This window comes from Arvicanthis niloticus, chromosome 11, assembly GCF_011762505.2.
Source record: "Arvicanthis niloticus isolate mArvNil1 chromosome 11, mArvNil1.pat.X, whole genome shotgun sequence".
In the NCBI taxonomy this organism is placed as follows: domain Eukaryota; kingdom Metazoa; phylum Chordata; class Mammalia; order Rodentia; family Muridae; genus Arvicanthis; species Arvicanthis niloticus.
The window spans coordinates 34,446,014-34,465,414 of record NC_047668.1 but is presented as its reverse complement, the minus strand read 5'-3'; the positions used below and the strand labels follow the sequence as shown (position 1 = coordinate 34,465,414).

Below are 19,401 nucleotides of genomic sequence, written 5' to 3'. Positions count from 1 at the left end.
CTAAAAGTACAACTGCTCTGTGTTCCAGTTTCACTTCTAAATGTTTTGTGTGGTATGAAGTCAGTGTTACATCTGTAGTCCACGTTCACTGCATCATTGTATAAACTGACAGAGCAGTAGAGGACCCCTCGGTGTGTCTGTGAGGAGCTGGCTAAGCAAGCTAAGCAAGTGTGGTGTGAGGTCAAAAGGAAACAGTGGTCAGCTGTCACAAGGGAATCCCTACTAATTGCCACAACACAGATGACCATGGAAGACATACTATGTAAAAATAAGCCAGACACAGAAACCAAGCATGTTCTCATATACACTCAGAACATAAAATGACAACAACAGACAGTGGTTCCTAGGGCGTGGCAGTTGGGGTGATGAATTGATGTTGGTCAAATGGTATAAAGTTATAGCTAGATAAAAGGAATAAATATGAATTTACCATGATTGTTATGTTCATTAGATACTTTTTTATTTCTATATTCTATACAATGTCACTGTGTATCATTATATGGCACAATTATGTGTTTACTGTTTGTCCAGTAAATAAACAAATGGATATGAAAATATTTTATTTTTGCACTTAGCACTCTCTCGGTACCTGAATTAAAAAAAGTAGGCCATGTAATGTGACCTGAATCTGGTGAAGGCAGACCCCATGTGGTGCTTGCCAAGGCTCCTTGCTCAGGCAGCACAGAGCCTGAACATGCTGTATAGACCTGGTGGGGATCTCCCTGTCACTAGGACAGCCTTTCTTACTTCTGGATAAAATTGTTTGTGGTGGAATGAACTCCTACTTTCCCTAGTCCTGTCTGCTTCCAGAAGTAGAAGGCCTCTGATTATCACTACCATTGCTTCATTGTGAAGGTCAAGTTCATGTTGCTCCCTCGCTCAGAGAATTTCAGTCGCGTCTGCTACTCATCTCTAGACTATTTCCATTTCCTCTGCATCACTCTCAGAATTTGGAAACATTTCCTTGCTTTTCGGAAAAAGAAATCAGCATTATGTAGTCAGTGATCTCATCTATTAGCTGGGATCAGGTGATCTCTAATTTTGGTACAACCCCTCCTCCCTATAAATATTTCATATTCTTTGAATATATTCTTTAAAGGGCAGTTGTAAACATTTATAAGTTATAAATAGTATATCATGAAGCACAGCTGGTATCATCTACTGTTCCAAATTAAAGCCTTTCCAAACCTCATCTGGAGGGGAAAAATTGCACACTGCATATTGTTACACAACCAGTCCCTCTGTCACAGTGCTGCCATTGGACTGATGTGATCAACTGCAAGAGCAGAGACTGACACCAAACATTTTCTGCCCTTGAAAAGTGTAAAATGTCATTTTCAGAATCTATTATTGACACATTCACTTACCAGGCAAAACATGGGAGTGGAGAGCTGGAAGCTGCGTCAAACCTTGAAAGGCCAGTGTGTGATTCATCTCAGACAGATAGCTGTGTTTTGTTCTTGATAATCTTTTAAGTAAAAGCATGCTAAAATTCCTTAAGTAATCCTCATAGGATCTAAACACAAATTTAAGAATACAATTTAAACATTGTTTTATTTTCTTTAATACTTAACAAAACAAAACAAAATCAGTGCTTTTATATCACTAAAAGGAAAAATAAATTGCACAGGATTGAAATAGTAACCAAGGGCAAAAAAATATCTAGGATTGTAGCTTTGTGCATCAGTGCTGAAAACATTTTCTTTTTTTTCCTTTTATAGGGCATTAACCAGCTCAGGAAAGCCTGACGTTCCCTGTTCCCTGTACATGAAAGAGCTCCAAGGCTTCACTGCCAGAGTTATGAATGACTACTTTAAGCACTTTGAATGCTTGGATTTTGTTTTTGACAACACTGAAGCTATTGCCCAAAGAGCCATTGAACTCTTTATCCGGAATGCCAGTCTCGTAAGACCTCTTGGTGAAGGTGGGAAACTGCGACTTGCTGCTGATTTTGCACAGGTAAATTGATGCATTGCTCCAAGGGAGCTAATGTTTGAGCCTCACTGTTATCTGTTAAGTAAAGAATACCTAACATCAGTGTCTTAACTATTCATGTAGGAAAAGAGAAAAGAAAACCCACCTGAAACTAATTCACTACATAGAAATGTTTTAAAATATTGTACCAAATATTATTTTTGTTTTTATTTTTAACAGTTATCATCCCCTCATCTCTAATTGTTTAAGGCAAAGTATCTTATGTCAGAATAAAGCAACACTTTGTATTATTTCTACCTTCTCATCCCCCAAAAGCCAATAATGACTATTGGTCTACTTTGCTCAAACTGATGTATGCAATGAGATGACTTTGTAGACAGCAGGAAGAAGTAGCGTGTTATCCTGAGAGGAGGAAGAGCCCTAGCCTGTCAGTGAGTTTATAGTGAGCATCCTTGTTCCAGGGTGTGTACAGGTTCCGTGAGAGATGGACACCATGGTCCCTGAAGATACAGCCTGATTATTTGAGTTCTCCACTAAGTACAACACTGTTTTGCCCGTGACTAGCCTTAAAATTACTCCAAGCTACCTGGTTTTCCCCTTCTACCCCTTCAGTAATCAGAGGCAGAGAAAACACACCCTAAACACCCAGTTTCCTCAGAAGATTCAGAAGCAAATGATTCTTGTTTATATGTCAAGGGTGAATCCATTTCTTAAACCTTTCATTAGCTTTACTAATCTAAGTAGTTATTCATGTGAGTCTTCATAGCAGTCTGCCAGATCCTCCTTGGACATAAAGATAATTACTAATGTCAATACTGAGTCCCATGTGTGCCTGGGAGCATGTCCTGGGTCTTTTACTCAGGGTGATAGCAGTCAGATGCTCCTACCCTGTAGCATACTTACAACACAAACCTGGCTTTCAAAAGCCCCTTTGCTTGTAATTGATCAAGCAGTTATTTTCATTCTTCAAATGAGGTCTGTGAAACTACTAGGCCACACAAAATGAGCCTTCCTTTGGAAAAGGTACCTTTAATAGGTACATGTGAGGAAAGAAATTAAATGCTCCCATTAAAATGGCTTAACCTTGTCCATTTTTTGTCACCTTCCTTCTGTCTGTGAGTAATGACTTATGGAAGCAGTGTGTCTGTGTGTCCAAGGGCCTGTCTTACTCCTTAAAAATACCTCTGGTAGGTCTGTCTCCTGTGCCCTTCCTCCTAGGATTTTTGTCTTTTCTCTCCTCCTCCTCTACTGAGTTCCCTCCCCCACCAGCTTATTTGCATTCTTCTCCAGCTGGTTCTTGAGTCACTTTCCTGGAGGCAGCACTTCAGGTCCAATTAGAGTGGCAGCTGAGCAGGAGCTGGCCAGAGTGAGTGCTGTAGGAGAGAGGCTTGTTTATTGTAATGATGTGTTGTCTTGAAAGATGGCAGCCCCCCACTGGAGCTAACCCTGGCTCACAGCACACAGCCTCCAGTGGTGGGGTGAGCTTTCACCTTCCCCATGCAGCAGCACTCAGAATTGTATCTGCCCCCCACCCCATTTTTTAAAAAGACATATTACCTTCTGAAACCATTTCCTCCTTAAGATAAATGAAACTGTTACTTATGTTTGACAGATCTTCTGTTTAGAAACAGTGTTTTCTCAGTGCTGAGTGGACCTTGTAGCCATGTAGTAGGGCTCAGTTGTGGAGGCTCGGCCCCTGCACCTACCCTTGCTTTGCTGCTCCACAGTGTGGCCCAGTTTAGGGAGATCCTATGTTCCTCTTAGCCTGGCTCAGATCCTGGGAGCCATGGGCACAGGAAAGATGTTGAAGCATGGTATTTGTGACCAATAGTATTAGCAAACATTTGCCAGGCATTTGGTCAGAATCAGTACTCCATTTTTTTAATTAAAATTTGAACTGGGGTTTTGATTTCACTAGATCAAAACTGTAATTCCGTGTTAACTCCAGCTTTCAGAGTCCTGTTTGGTTGGAAGTGTTTTGTCTGGATTAGTCAAAACTCTTAAGTAACATTGCCCTGAAATTTGTACGTTTCACAGGCATTAGAGAGGGACTAGAGCCTTTAACTTGCTCATTATTGAGAGGTCTGTCAGTTTGTAACCATAATTAAACAAGGCCACCAAGGTTACTGAAATCCAGAGCACAGTTCTCTGAGGCTTTGAAAAGGGTTCTTGTGATCAAAGTCCCTGCTGTTTGGCTGAAAGCAGAGTTCAAGAAAAGGCCAAAAGAAGGAATTTGGGAAGATTTTTGACAAAAAGTTTAGAGGTAAGGACAAATAACTGAAGCATTGTAAAGATTCTTTAAACAATCCTAACCTCCTCAGGGGCACCTGTGCAGAGAAAATGCAGTTGCAGGCTGCCATCTGGAGGGCTCTTATTAAGGGAAGTGCCCAGCATACAGTCCCCTAAGAATTAGGTCATGAGCATGAGGTGGCTTCCTACAGGTAATTAATTTCCTGCTGTGACCACATTGCCTCTTTGTCTACACTAATCACACAGCAGTTCAAAAAGCCCTGAGCTTGTCCAAGCCCACAGGGTTCTGCTGATTCCTACTCAGAGCAGACATGCCCACAGTGTCTGCGAAGCACCATCTCCCCCTGCCTCTCACTCACCTCTTTTTTTTTTCCTCTGAGGGAGAGGACAGATATTGAAGTTGGAATTCAATTCTTTAGTGGTGCTCCTAGCAGTTTCTATTCATATTTTCTGGTGCCCTTTAAGTACATATTTTTATCTTTCCCACATTGCCCCAAAAATGTGAGTTAGAAAAGAAAGCAAACTTTTTATGTTGGTTCTGATTCCTCTTGCCTTTTCTTCTCTTGACCATTGTCAGAGCAAGAATGCCCCTGAAACATGTAGATGGGCCCAGTGGCTGACCAAATGCCTGGTGGGTACTGAGTAGCAGCCAGGCGGGGCAGCAGCTCAGATGCCTACCACTGAGAGTCCATCTGTAACTCTGCAGACTCCTCTAGCAGAGAGCAGAGCACTCCTCTTTAAGCATGGACTTCAGTGTTTAAAGGGAAATGATTTTTCAATCCCCTGGGGGTCATTTTAGATTAAAAATTTATCTGAAACATTTAGCCTTTTGAAATCTTTCTGTGTCATCATAGAGTTCACAGTCATTTGAGGTGATGATCTTTCATACAGGAACTTTTCCACAGCTATTTAATTGTCTTAACATTTAGTCTACTCCAGGGCTAGGGCAAAGGTTGTTTGGTTTGATCTTTGAATATAATGAATCACAAGGGTAATGGGAAGAAAAAATAACCAAAATATGTCATAGAAACTACATCACAAAATAGGGGATACCAAATGCGTGGATACCACAGTTATTGGTGGGATAGAATTAGCAAATCAGAAGCATGTGCTGATTCCTTAGTCACTCCTGTTCAATGCAAAGTACCTGTTCCATTCTGAAGGAAACCAGAATTCCCTGGCTTGAGAATAAACTACCCACGGCCCAAAGAATAGCCCACTGGCCCTGACTTTTGGGTTTGAGAACAGTGGTCCCCAGCTGTTCTTGTCTTGTCAGAGAGAATACTGGCTTTTTCTTTTTTAAACTTTTATTTCTTTAGTCTTTATATTTTAGAGTTTTCTAATCATGTAAGATTTCCCCCTTAAGACAGGGAGTGTTTATTCTGAATGCTTGATGTTTATTTTGAATCTTCTGTACCAGAAGAGGAACACTGACCTAACACTAAAGCATCTCAAGAAGGCTGCCCTGCGCTTCTCAGGACTCACCTCATGCTTCTCAGTGCACTCTCATTGCCTAAGTCTGTGGACATCTGTATGTGCACTGTATTTACTTCAGCAATACAATTAATCAAACTGCATCAAGGTGTTTGGAAACCCTTCTATGCATACTACAGTTATTGGTAGGATAGAATTAGCAAATCATAAAGCTATTAAAAATCATAAAGCTATTTGAGCATGAATATCTGTGTGTACATGTACACATTTATACATGGCTTATGATCTTATTGAATAGTTACATTAAAAAAAAACCTTCACTAAATTTGAGAATTCTTGAAAGAAAAACAGTCTATTTCTAATTCTCTACCTCATCGTCACATATAATTTGGTACCTGGCTGGAGTCGGGAGTAGAAGTTGCTTGACAAAGGAGTAATTGATTAAGGGTCTGGGGTCCCTGTGGGGAGCCGACAGAAGGCAGCTATCATCCTTGCAGCCATCTTGAGCCATATACCCTGAAAAGAGATTTGATTACATTAGCCTGCAACAGCTGAGCACACTCTGATAACATCTTGCTTTAGATACCCAGGATTTTCCCTTGGGTGTGTGAGACTTAAAGGTGTGTGACTTAAGGGCGTGACTTAGAGATCAGATTTAGAGACAAGACCTAAGGGCATGATTAAAGTCGTGACTTAGAGGCGTGGCTTAGAAGTGAGACATATAAAAGGCAAGAGGCAGACAGAAGAAATCAGTAGTTATTAGGCATTAGACAGTACAACTTGGAGTACAACTTGGAACTAGGAATTAGGTTAGAGAGTACAACTTGGAGAACAACTTGGAGTTAGTTATTAGGCATTAGGAGAGTACAACTTGGAACTAGGAATTAGGTTAGAGAGTACAACTTGGAGTACAACTTGGAACTAGGAATTAGGTTAGAGAGTACAACTTGGAGTACAACTTGGAGCAGGAATTAGGCCTTGAGGAAGAAGATACTTGGACTAGAGAACTCAGAAGAGATTATTACTAGGTATTAGGCACCTGGCACTTGGAGGAAGAACTTGGAATTAGACATTAGGCACTTAGCACTTGGAAGAAGTAACTTGGAACTTGGAGGCACTAGGGACTAGGAACTAGGGACTAGGAACTCAAGACTTGGGACTTGGACTAGGAAGAGAGACTGAAGAATAAACAGGATTGAATCACACTCTGTCTCCATTCCTCGAGTCCGTCCTCATTCTCTCTCTCTTGCTGAACCCTGACCCGCAGACGGGAGCAGCTTGGGGCAGTGCAAGCTCTAACAACTTAACCCCCAAGGCTTTTAGCAGTGCAGGTTCCAACATTGACAGAGCGGTCCGCAACATTTTGGCCCCCAAACTTGGGGCAGCTCGGGCTGCAACAGGTCCCCATTGGTAAGGAGTATTGAGTGGTGTTTCATAAGGGTGCTGATTCTGTGATTGTTTCCCTATGTGTTTCTTAAATAAAAATACTGCTCTATCAGGGAATAATTTGCCCTTAGCCATTTTCTAAACTGGCCTTTATATGGAGCGCATTTTCAGTCAGCTCAGAGGACCAGTTTTCTCTGGGTACCACACATTGCAAATAATTTGCATGAGCATGTGGGAGACAACAAACCAGGAGCCAGTTAATGTCAAGTAGAATTTAGTCAAAGGAGGAAAATAAAAAGAAGTAAAACCAACATTTGCTAATTTCTTGCATGGGGAAAGACTAATAGTTTAAATAAGAAAAAAATTAAATACAGATAACCTCAGATTTTTTTTAAAGACTTGTTTTGTTTTTATGTGTTTAAGCATTTGCCTTCATGTATGTACATGCACCATCTATGTGCCTGCGGAACACAGAAGGTGGTACCAGGTCACTGGAAGTGGAGTTACAAGTAGTTATGAGCCACCATGTGGGTGCTGAGAACTAAACCCTGCTCCTCTTCAAGAGTCCTTAACCCTTGAGCCATCTGTCCAGCACCAGCTTAGTACTGAATACTTCTATGTCATGCAATAGAGTCTATACATGTAATTTCTGTAATTGTGCTAAGTACTTTTTATCATCTCCACTTGACTTATGACAGAGCTTAGACTAGAGTCCTAGATTGTTCAGGGACACCTTACAGTGACTGTAGTTTAGAATTCTGCCACTTAGGTGCCACCAAAATCTTGAGAGCTAAAACTATGGAGACTTGCAATGCCTACATAGAATACAAGAGCACAGTCTAGAAAGCTTTGTTTCCTGATATTTCAACTAAGACAATGTCTTAGGGTTTTACTGCTGTGGACAGACACCATGACCAAGGCAAGTCTTATAAAGGACAACCTGTATTTGAGGCTGGCTTACAGATTCAGAGGTTCAGTCCATTATCATCAAGATGGGAGCATGGCAGCATCCAGGCAGGCGTGGTGCAGGCAGAGCTTTTCTACATCTTCATCTGAAGGCAGCGAGTAGAAGACTGACTTCTAGGTAGCTAGGAGGAGGGTCTTAAAGCCCACACCCACAGTGACACACCTACTCCAACAAGGCCACACCTACTCCAACTGGGTACAACATCTAATAGTGCCACTCCCTGGGCCAAGCATATACAAACCATCACAGACAGGATTTGAACTCCTTCTCTTACTTAGCACCACCAAAATATCTCATCTTGGGCCTCTTCAGTAAGAGGTGTAAATGTCATTATAGTCTTTACCTTTTAATAAACTTAAATGGCATCCAGAACTTGTTTCATAGCATTAAGTTTATAAAGATCACAACATTTTAGGATGGAGGTAAAGTAATGGTTAATCTGTCAACTTGATTGGATTGCAAATGTCCTAGGAGATTATTAAAACACAGCTCTGGTTGTTCTACAAGGGCATTTCCAGAGAGGATTCTTACCTGAGAGAGGAACCTGCCCTGAGTGTAGGTCCAACCATCCACAGCTAGGGTGGAGCTGAGAGTGGGGAGGGAGGGGTGCCAGCAGCACAGGCATTCTCTGTCTGCTGGCCACCTCCTGGTGAGCTGCTCTGCCCCTCCACACCTTCATCCTAATGGACTGAAACCTCAGAAGCTATGAGCCCAGATAAGTCACTGTTCTCTTCATTGTTCATATCAGGAAAAACTGACAAACACAGATCATGTGTCAGATATAGCCTTCAGAATCTGACATATAAAGCTATGGATTATCTCTTCATGTTTCAGATGGAGTTGGCTGTGGGTCCACTTTGCAGAAGAGTGTCGGATTTAGGAAAGTCCTATCGGATGCTGAGGTCATTTAGGTGAGACCTTATTCTTTATTGTTGTAAGAGAATCATCTTACTAGCAGGTCAGTCCTTTACTCCTGTTTGGGTTAAGCTTTATTAATTGTCAACATTCATTTCATATTCTAACAATGCCACTACTTATTTTAACGGGAAGGGTGATATGTAGGAGGAGCTAAGGTGAGAGGAGTAGAGAGGAGGAGTAAGGAGAGGAGGAGGAGCTAGGTGATGAGAGAGAAAGAGAGAGTGGGGCCAGACATGGAGGCGGATATTCACATGTCTCCGCCAGTCAAAGATAGTTGATATATCTAGATTGGGTATTAGGTTACACTTCTGATTGATATTGAGCATTACCAAACTTATAAAGCCTTTGGTTGACATTTAAAAAACTGTATAAAAGCAAAAAGGAGAAAGAGACATGGGATAGGGGTTTTCTAGGGAGGGGAAATGAGGAAAGGGGATGATGGCATCTGAAATGTAAATAAAGTATCCAATAAAAAATAAATTTAAAAAAGTTATTGTTTAAATCAGAGAACCATCTAGCATTATATACGGTAGTTAATACCATAGTGGAGATGTGTGCGTTCTCTGATTGAATTATAATTCACAGGTTGAGCTGATGTGTGCTTTCTAACTTCCCATTCTTGTAGAAGCATATTAAACAGAAACACTAGGATATTCATTATGAGATTTTTTTCTGAAAGTTTTATTTGTTTGTGTACATTTTTTGTTCTTTTTTGTTTTTGTTTTTTTGAGACAAGGTTTCTCTGTGTATCAGAGCCCTGTCTATCCTGGAATTTACTTTGTAGATCAGGCTAGCCTATAATTCAAGGTCTCTGTCCACCCCCCTCTGTCTCCAGAGTGCTGGGACTAAGGGTATGTACCACTGTGCCCAGTTGTTCATGTACATTTTCAATCCAGTCTAGTTCAAAAAGTATAGAATGTAATATCAACACACATAACTATTGACAAAACAGCTCAGTGGTGACCTGAGGGAATGGGTTAGGGAGCTCTGGTTGACACAGCTGACCACGAGGTGTGGGATTGAGCTTCCTACAAACCAGGTCAAAAAGAGGAGCAGTGAGCTAGTTCATGTGCATAATGTAATAATACAGCAGCTTAATGAAAGAAGCTGTCCTTTCTACTGCTGAACACCTTGTTCTGAAAACACCAAGTATCTTAATGACTTCAGTAGGAGATGCTAAAACATAAGGTGGTATTGCTATTTAGTCAGTAAATTTCCAAATTTTTCACATAATAACCCATAGAAAATATTTGCACTAAAAATGGGGCCAACCCTATAGACTGGAAAGCTCTCCATAGTTAACATGTATAACAATTTGTGAGTCCAACACTCTGAATGGAAGGCTTTTACACACATTGATTGAATGTCCAAAAGCACAGTGATCGATCCCTGGGCAGATTTTTGTAATACAAGGTAGAAGTCCAGTTAGAAGCTTTCTGAAAGTTGGCTCAGTCTTGGAAACTAGTCAGTAAGTAGGATGCTCTTCCAATGAAGTCCTTGCTCTCTTACATCATCAAACCATTGTCATAGCCATGTAGGAGCCAGTATTGCTGACAGAGACTGTGAGCCTTACCTTGCCCATTTGTAGTCAACAGAATTAGTTTTTCAATGCCAGCAGGAGAGCCTGAATTTTGCTTTTTTCAAAGTGGGGAATCACTGCACATATGTCCACAATTGCAAGAAAACTTCAAGTGATATCTCATGTATTTTTCAAATACCTTCTTTAGATCTGATAAGTTCTTATAAATAAATAAATAAATAAAACTCTTAAGTATTGTGTTAAATTCCAGTTCTGCACTAAATTGAAAGTTTGTAAAGGTCTAGGGTAACCAATATATATTATTCTTGTGTGTGAGCTGTAAAACTAATCACATTGAAATAACTGTACAGTCATTTCTTTTGAGTAAGATGGTGATGCAGTTTATTAGTTACTTTCCTGTTACCATCATAAAGAATCATGACTAAGGTCATTTACAGAAGGAAGAGTTCATTTTGGTTTATGGATTCAGAGGAGAAGAATCCATCATAACAGAGGCATGGCCCCAAGCTGCAGGCAGGAGACAGAATCTGAGAGCCCATCCTCAGAATGAGCAGGAAACAGAGAGAGCACACTGGGGTGCTGTGGGATTTTAAACTCAAAGACCTCCTGAACCTTCCCAAGCATCACTCACTTGGGACCACATGTTCAAATATCTGAACTGATGGGGAGGGGTATTGTCATTTAAACCACTACAAATCGCAGTCTGTACCACATGATAAAATGATGCCCTGGCCGTGTCAGTAAACATTCTGAGGGCATTAGTCAAGTAGCTTTTGGTAAAGATCTGAGGAAAAAACTATTGACTCAATATTCATTTGCTATATTAGAACTAGGCTCTTGTTTTCATGTTTAGGCTTTATTGCATACATATTAAAACAGTACTGATCTTAATACTTGCTGAGATAGGATGGCTTTTACCTCAGTACTTTTAAATGTCTGTGTAGAAATTTATAGACAGTATAGAAAAATAAAATCTGAGGATAAGTTTTATGTAAGACTGATTAACCACTCAAGATGGGAAATTTCCCATTATCATTCCCAATTTTCACATGAGACAAAGAGAAAAAGAATGCCAAAAGAACAGTCAGGCTTGGGTAACTTCTTATACCTACTTATAGAATCAAACATTAGTGTTGATCAATGCATACATTTTAAAATCATACTTTTTTCCGTAAATTAATTTATTCACTTTACACCCCAATCACAGCCCCCCTCCTCCCAGTATCCCCCTCATTACAGCCTCTCTTCCTGCCCTGCCCCCACCCAACCCACCTGGGCACATCCTCACATCCTCTCCCACTGAGGCCAGACAAGGCAGACAAGGAGGGAATAGGATCCACAGGCAGGCAACAGAGTCAGGGACAGCCCTCCCCCCTCCCGCCGCCGGCACACTAGCTCTTGATAGAGTAGTTGTCAATCTAGATCTTTTTCAGACTTTTGACCATGATACATGGTAAAGGATTTGGGGGTTTCTTAACTCTGTTTTGTTTGTTTATTTTTCCTTGTAGAGTTTCACTGTATGACCCAGGATTGAACTTGAAATCCTCCTGCCTCAACCTCTTGAGTTCTGGGATTATAGGAATGTACCACAATGCTAGCCTGAGATTTATTGTTGTTGTAATTTAGAGCTAGGTCTGGCGCTCTACGCCTGTAATCCCAGTTCTCACTCAGGAGATAGTTATGTAAAGATCATCACTCAAGGACAGCTTGAGTCACAGAGAGACCCTGTTTCAGAAAAACAGCAACTAAGTACAGTTGGAGAGCAGGCCCTAGCCCAGCTTTTACAGCACCTTGAATTTAATTCACAGCATTACCAATCCCGCCATGTATTTGCATGCAAACCTGGGAACTCAAGCTTACATTGAAAAGGTTAAAAAAATTTTCAAAACCTCCTAGCAGACTGAACAGAACCAAGAGTGCAGGTCAGCTTGGTTGTGAGCTCTGTGTTTCAGGAACTTGGCTGACCACAAGATAGATGGTTGGTTACAAATAGGCTCTTAGAGAATAGCCCATACAAAATGTTCCCCATGACTATTCCTTGGACCCTGTCACAAACTGAATAATGGGCTGGGACTTTCCACAGGCACTCTCCATTAACTCTCCTTCACTCCCCCTGAGTTGTGGTTTGCCCCCCTGAGTTGTGGTTTTTGGCTTTAAATTCTGTCTCCAAAGCCCCCAGGGGTCAGACCCCATTGCCCCTGCATGGGCTACGGGTCTTGACCTCAGCATGTTGATTGAAATATACCTCTTGCTGATTGCATCAAGCTCAATGTCTCGTGAGTTAATGGGTGGCTGTGAATTCCTGAGGCTTGGGTGAGGTCCTCCCTTCATGGGGGCCTTATAACATGTCTATACAGAACCACATGTACATTTCATGAAACAAGATTGATCCTCACTTCCTATAGTATTCTCTGGCATGTCTACTTGGTTATTTTAGCCTACAGTGGTTTTATGATCCACTAACGTTTGGGTTCCAAAGCTTTCCATTTGCTCACAGGGCCCTGACTCCTGAGCTGCAGTTGTTCTGCTGAGTGGGCACAGTGTTTTCTTTTTCTCTTCAAACCCTGGAATGAAAGCATATGCCCTTTCTCCTGGGACCTTCTTGCTGCAAACAGTCCCTGGCCTCCCAAGGCCTCAGGCATATAAACAGGATTGCATCCTGCCTACAGAGCAACCCACATACTTGAATTAAATGAAAAATGCAACAGAGATCGATTAGTACCAAAATATTCCTATTGATATGTCACTCTACAGAAATCTACTGACTTGATTCTGGCTCATAGTTATTTGATCAGACTGGAGTAATGGTATTAAACTAGATTAACAATTAAAATTAAAACCATAGTATATTTAGGGTCTTCAAACCCAGGCCTGGTATGTAAAGAATGTGTTTGAGGTTTGAGGAGAAGAGCTGTGCATAGGTGCCTCTGCTTCTGCCAGTGCTGCCATTGAGGAAAGAATGGTTCTGACAACTTCTCTAAGGTGTCACAGGGACAGGGTGAACTTTGCAAAGCTTTCCTGTGGGAGAATGTAAACATAGAAAGCTAGCTCTGAGGGCCTGTTTCCTAGGCTTCACAGGGGACATGTTCTTTATCCAGGAGAGTAACTAAACCCCAGAAACAAAATCTCTTCTAATCACCTAGTCATAGGCCCCTGTTTTACTAACTCACAAAACTTATTAATTACATATTACTCTCTTTTCCAAGACAAGGGTAGAACAGTTGCAGCAGAAGGACCCTTTCTTTCCTTTTCCTTTTCCTTTTCCTTTTCCTTTTCCTTTTCCTTTTTGGTTGGTTGGTTGGTGATTGTTTGTTTTGATACGGGTTGTCTGTTGTAGCCCTGGCTGTTCTGGAACTAGCTGTATAAACCAGGCTGGCCTCAAACTCAGAGGTCTGCCTTCCTGAATATCCAATGTTCTGGGATTAAAGGTGTATACTACCACTGCCCAGCCTTAGGACCCGTGATTGTTTGTTTTGTTTTTCGAGACAGGGTTTCTCTGTATAGCCCAGGCTGTCCTGGAACTCACTCTGTAGACCAGGCTGGCCTCAAACTCAGAAATCCACCTGCCTTTGCCTCCCAAGTGCTGGGATTAAAGGCGTGTGCCACCACTGCCTGGCTAGGACCCATGATTATTAACCTGCATCTTTTTCATTGTTTTCGTGCCCTCTAACAAGAGCTAGCTATCAGCAGTAACCCTGTGCATGCTGGATCTTGGCTGTCATTTACAGGTCATTCAAAGTTACTGTTCCACCATGTCCAGGTGAATAATGGACAGTATTGGATTGGCTCTTAAATTTTTATAAAGACAAAATCAAAATATTCCCTAATGTAACACTAAATTAAAAACAAACCAAAAAAAAAAAAAAAAAAAAAAAAAACCAAGCTACCGAGGAGATGATTGCTGTGGCCTGCTTTACCATCAACACTGCTATGTGTTTGTATGGAGAAAGGAAGCAGAACAAACTAAGAAGTAAGAATGGGCATCAAAGTCTTGTCGTTTATGTAAGAAATATCTGACCGCCTTGAGAATAGATCACTCCAGACCACGCGGTTCTAAGTGGGAAAAGGTTTATTCAGGGGAAAGGGCAAAGGTGGGGAGAGAAGAGAAGTAGAGGCCGGCCATGACCACGTGGAGAGAGAGGAAGGTGGGGGAGGGGACAGAGAGGCAAGAGGGTAAGAGAGGGTAAGAGGATAAGAGAGTAAGAGTGCAAGAGAAGAAGAGAGGGAGTAAGAGAGAGGAGGGGGCAAGCAGCCCCTTTTATAGTGGATCAGGCTACCTGGCGGTTGCCAGGTAACTGTGGGGAGGAGCATACCTGGCTATTGCCAGGTAACTGGGGATGTGGAGTTTAGACGAAATACTAACAGTTTACATCAGCAGAAGTTTTTATTTTTCAAATAAACCTACTTCAGCCTTACTTTTTAGTGAGAAAAGCCAATAATTTTTATTGTTTAATTCCTCATATTGTTTTTCCATCCAGAAATAATAGAAGAGCTAAAGAATAATATAATATCCATAAAAATGTTTCCTAACAAGGTAGGAGGCAAGGCAAGCCAGTTACTCAGGCATGTTATGGAATCCACAGAAGGCCTCATTCTGAACAGTCTGGGTTAGAGGCAGCGGAGCAGGAGAGGGCAGCAGAGACTTCTTTGCAGGGGAGTAAGACAGTGCCAGCCAGATCTTTCTCCAGTTAAGATCTCAGCTACAGGGCTGCTCCTCCCCCACCCCCCTTTAAAGCCCTAGCAGGCTCTCCCTTTCCACAGCTTGCTGCCATCTGCCTCTGGGCAATCTCTCTGATGGTAATGTCAGTGGACTAGGTAATTAAGCCAGCAAGCTTCTTGCATACATTTACATTTTGCTGTCTCCATTAGAGTCCCTCGGGCAGCAAAAACCTTTTCAGTGTTGGACAGAATGCTGCCTCAGAAAAATGCTGACATTCCTGATCTGCCCCTACAGGCTTTGTATTTCCACTTGTGACACATGTGTCAAAACTGTCAAGACCCCATCCTTGCCTGCCTCTCTGCAGTATGACATTAACCCCTGAGCACCAGATGCCTGAAGACTCTGCCTCTTGACATTGTCAGTGTCGATGCCCTTGTGGATCTGTGAGCTGACAGAAAAAGGCCCAGAGACAATGGTTCCAAAATACAGAACCTGCCTTCCAGCAGGCCCATCACCTTAGCCCTGAGGGACAGTTTCTTTCTGATGGCTACAGCCTGCATTTCTGGAACCTTCTTTATCTGAGTTTACTAGATCAAGGGAAACAGTCAGGGAATGGGGCTGTGCTATGCTGGAGCTTTTAGAAAGAGACATTCAGAGCAAGGGAGCTACAGGCTCAGGAGGAGGGGATCAGTAACTAAGATAGGATGCTCCTTTGTGCTGGTTTTCATTTCAGGGAGATTGATTGACACTTTTCTAAGGCCCTGGTCTACGGACCATACAAGTGCTGCTATATCTGATCTGGTAAAGAAGGCCATGCCCATATTAATAAAGGGACTAATTCATCAAGAAGATATAACAATTATAACTACATATTGTGCCAAATGTATGGACTCTGTCATGAGTACTGTATGCCAGAAAAATGGAGGAACATTTGTATTTCTGTGGTACAAGAGTTTATTGAGTAACAGTACACTTACTACTTGCATCAGTTTCAGTGGCCCATATTTGCCAGATAGTTTGCCTACCTTAGCAGTCTGGCTGAGGTGAATGCAGGTTTTATTCCAGCCTTAATTGCTAGTATTAACTCTCATATCTTAATTGCTAATATTAACTCTCATATCAGACCACAAACGGAATACAGTAAATGTATCTATATAGAGGTACACATACATTTAAGTTGTAGAAAGCATACATGGTAAAGAGGCTATACAGTAGTATTACAGGAGCTTTTCAGAAATGGGTGGATTGAATGCATAAATACATATAGATAAGATGAATATATTGATAAGATAACAAATCCACAGTAGCCTCAGAGAAGAAGCTATTGCTGTAAAGATCAGGCCATGAAAAAGTCAGAGGAGAGACTGACGATGTAGCCAGCTGTGGAGACAAAAGAGCAGAACCCAGTGTGCAGCAGGAGCAGGGGGCTAAGTCCAGAGGGAGATGCATATGGACGAGTGGATGGCAGTCAGTGGGCCATGTCAACAATGGAGGACTGAGCTAACTAACCCTGGGAACATTGGGTCTTCTCCATCTATGTCTTGATGCATACTCCAGGTAAAAAAATGACAGGTTAGTGCAGGTCCCTGCCATGACAATGCGAGGAATATTCCATTTTATAGGGTTCAAGTAAAGGAGTTATACCCTCTCTTGGTCTGGCATGTCTGATATGTTCTTAGGCCTGGTTTTACTGATATGATTTTAATTCACTCTTGTGTGCCTGCTATTTCATTTCACTCACATACCTTCCTAGGTTAGCACCATTTCTCCTGCTAGGAATAAGTTATTATCTATCTGTGCTTGTGGGTGGTGCTGGACAGATGGTGGTGTTGGTGAGTCCACTTGCATTTAATTATCTTCCATCCTGAAAATGGGGGTGAAATCTTTTTTTTTTTTTTTTTTTAATGGAGTCTATAAGGGCAAGGTGCAACCTGGCAATCTACTCTTTTACACAATATGAAGTGACATAGAATAGGACATAGCCTGCTCTCAACATGCTCTCAGTTTCATAAAAACAACACTAATGGGCATAAAAACTCAGATGAGTCCTGATGCAGTGATAATGAATGACTCAAGATCCTAATTTTCCTAAGTCATTTAAACTGAAGACCAACAAGAACAACTACAAAACTTCAGACTTAAGCTATACTACAGGTCAAATGGACAGAGCAGACATTTGCAGAATATCTAACAGATTCAGAATATACGTTCTGCTAGGTGACCCATAGAAATCTCTTAAAACAGGCCATAAAACAAGTCTTCACAAATATGAAAGAAAAACAATGTACCATATCTTATCAGATTACAGTTACTACTGTAGGGGTGATACTTAGAAAACAGCGCCCAGTCCAGCTTGTTCCCAGGCAGCCACCATGTTCTTGCTGCTCCTCCTCTGCTCTGACCAGGGCTCTGGCTAGCTAGATGTGCAGGCTCTGGCACCCACAAAACGCCAGTGTGGGGGATGACTATGCCAATCCACCATGCCGCATCCACAAAGCTTAGCTGAGCCCCAGACAATATCTGCCATCCTCGAAGTACCCAGTAGAAATGAGACTCTTAAAGCTTAATGATTATCTAAAGGATTTATATATTTAGAGATGCTCAATCAACAAGATGCCCACACAATTAGAGTTGTTATTCAACATCTAACCTTTTGATGGAAGTTGCTATCCAGGATAACTTTCGACCCATCTGTGGTTCTCCATGGCTGATATCCTCCTTCTCTCCTCCCCTTCCTCTATTTCTTTCCTCCTCTTCCTCTTTTTCTCCCCTCTACTTCCTCTCTTTCTCTCCCAGCTCCACCTCCCCTTCTACTACCTAATCACTGAGCTCCACTGCGAATACAATGTAGTAGAATAAGTATCCTGCTACAACAACAACCAGAAACCAAGAGCAATAGTAACTATAGAAACTATACAGGTATGTGGAGACTGAGAATACACTCTTTTAAAATGCTTATTATAGTTACTGTGTGTGCTCAGGCATATATAATTTGGCAAACATATGGAAGTCAGAGGATAATTTATGGAGTCTGTTTTCTCATTCCACCTTAATGTGAGTTCTGGGGCTTGAAGTTAGGTCTCCCAGGCACTGAGCCATCTTCCTGTCCCTGTCTCTGTCTGTGTGTGTGTGTGTGTGTGTGTGTGTGTGTGTGTGTGCGTGCTCTGCACCCATGCATGTGTACATATGTGTGCATACACTCAGCCATACATACTCTATAGCCTTTATGTATGTATTTCAGGTGTGGTCACATGTTTGCTGCAGCATGTGTGGTAAGGTCAGAAGAGCACTTGCAGAAGTTGTTTCTCACCTACCACTGTATGGATTTCAGGGATTAAACTGAAGCCATCAGGCTTGGCAACAAGTTCCACTACCCACTGAGCCATCTTGCCAGTTCCCTCTCAGTACATGCTTGAATGACCAATGGGACAGCTGAAGAAACAGGAAGAACATTTAAAATTACTAGCATCAAGTGAAAATGAAAGCACAGTTTACCAGAACCTTTGCCTGTTGCTAAAGCAACTCTAAGAAGAAGTTTATAGCTTTAGTGCTCATAGCAAACATCAGAAAGATGAAGCCAACAGGACACTTGAAAGTGTTAGAAAAACAAGACCAGCCAGACCCAAAGGTAGACGAGTCAAAGCAGCAGTCAAGGTCAGAGCAGAGATTACTGAAACAGCCACAAAGAGCAACATAGGAACCAATCAGACAAAGAGTTGGTTCTTTGAAAAAGTAACCAGAGAAAGAAAGGACCCAAGGATCATAAAACTGAATATGAAAAGGGAGTTTATTCTAGACTCCAGGGAGGTGCAGAGGATCATCAGGGAGCAGTCTGAGAACTGGCTTCATAAAGACTAGAGAGTCTAGACATGGATGAATTCCTAGAGGTAGGGCCTGCTAAAACTAAACCAAGTAAATGTAATAACTCAGACAGACACATAGCAGTCAGTGAAGTAAAGAAGAAACAAGAAGTCTTCCAACATAGAGCGCAGAGCCAGAGGAGGTCACTGCCAATCCTAAAATCCCTGTTGGGAAGAGCTGTGCTGCTCAGACTGTTCCACAAATGAGAAAGGGAAGGCAAACTACCAAACCCACTCCATGGAGTAAGCAGCATTATCCTGAAACGAAAACCAGGAAAAGACAAAACATGAGAACTGTAGTCAGACTTCTTGATAAATACAAAAATTTCGTGTGTAGGCACACATGTGTGGTTGTATGTGCATACAGGCATGTGTGCATGCATGTTTAGGCCAGCAAATACCCTCAGGTGTCATTGTCCAGGTGCCTATCATCTTCAATTTTTTTTGTTTT

General features: G+C 41.7%; 1 protein-coding gene across 1 annotated transcript in view; it reads left to right on the top strand.

The window, feature by feature from the left end:
- Nucleotides 1-19,401, top strand: part of Cog5 (component of oligomeric golgi complex 5) — a 288,970-nt gene that overhangs the window by 252,266 nt on the left and 17,303 nt on the right. The window contains exons 18-19 of the mRNA XM_034514294.2: nt 1,722-1,959; nt 8,807-8,883. Of these exons, the coding sequence (XP_034370185.1) occupies nt 1,722-1,959; nt 8,807-8,883 (315 nt within the window). The remainder of the gene's footprint in view (nt 1-1,721; nt 1,960-8,806; nt 8,884-19,401) is intronic.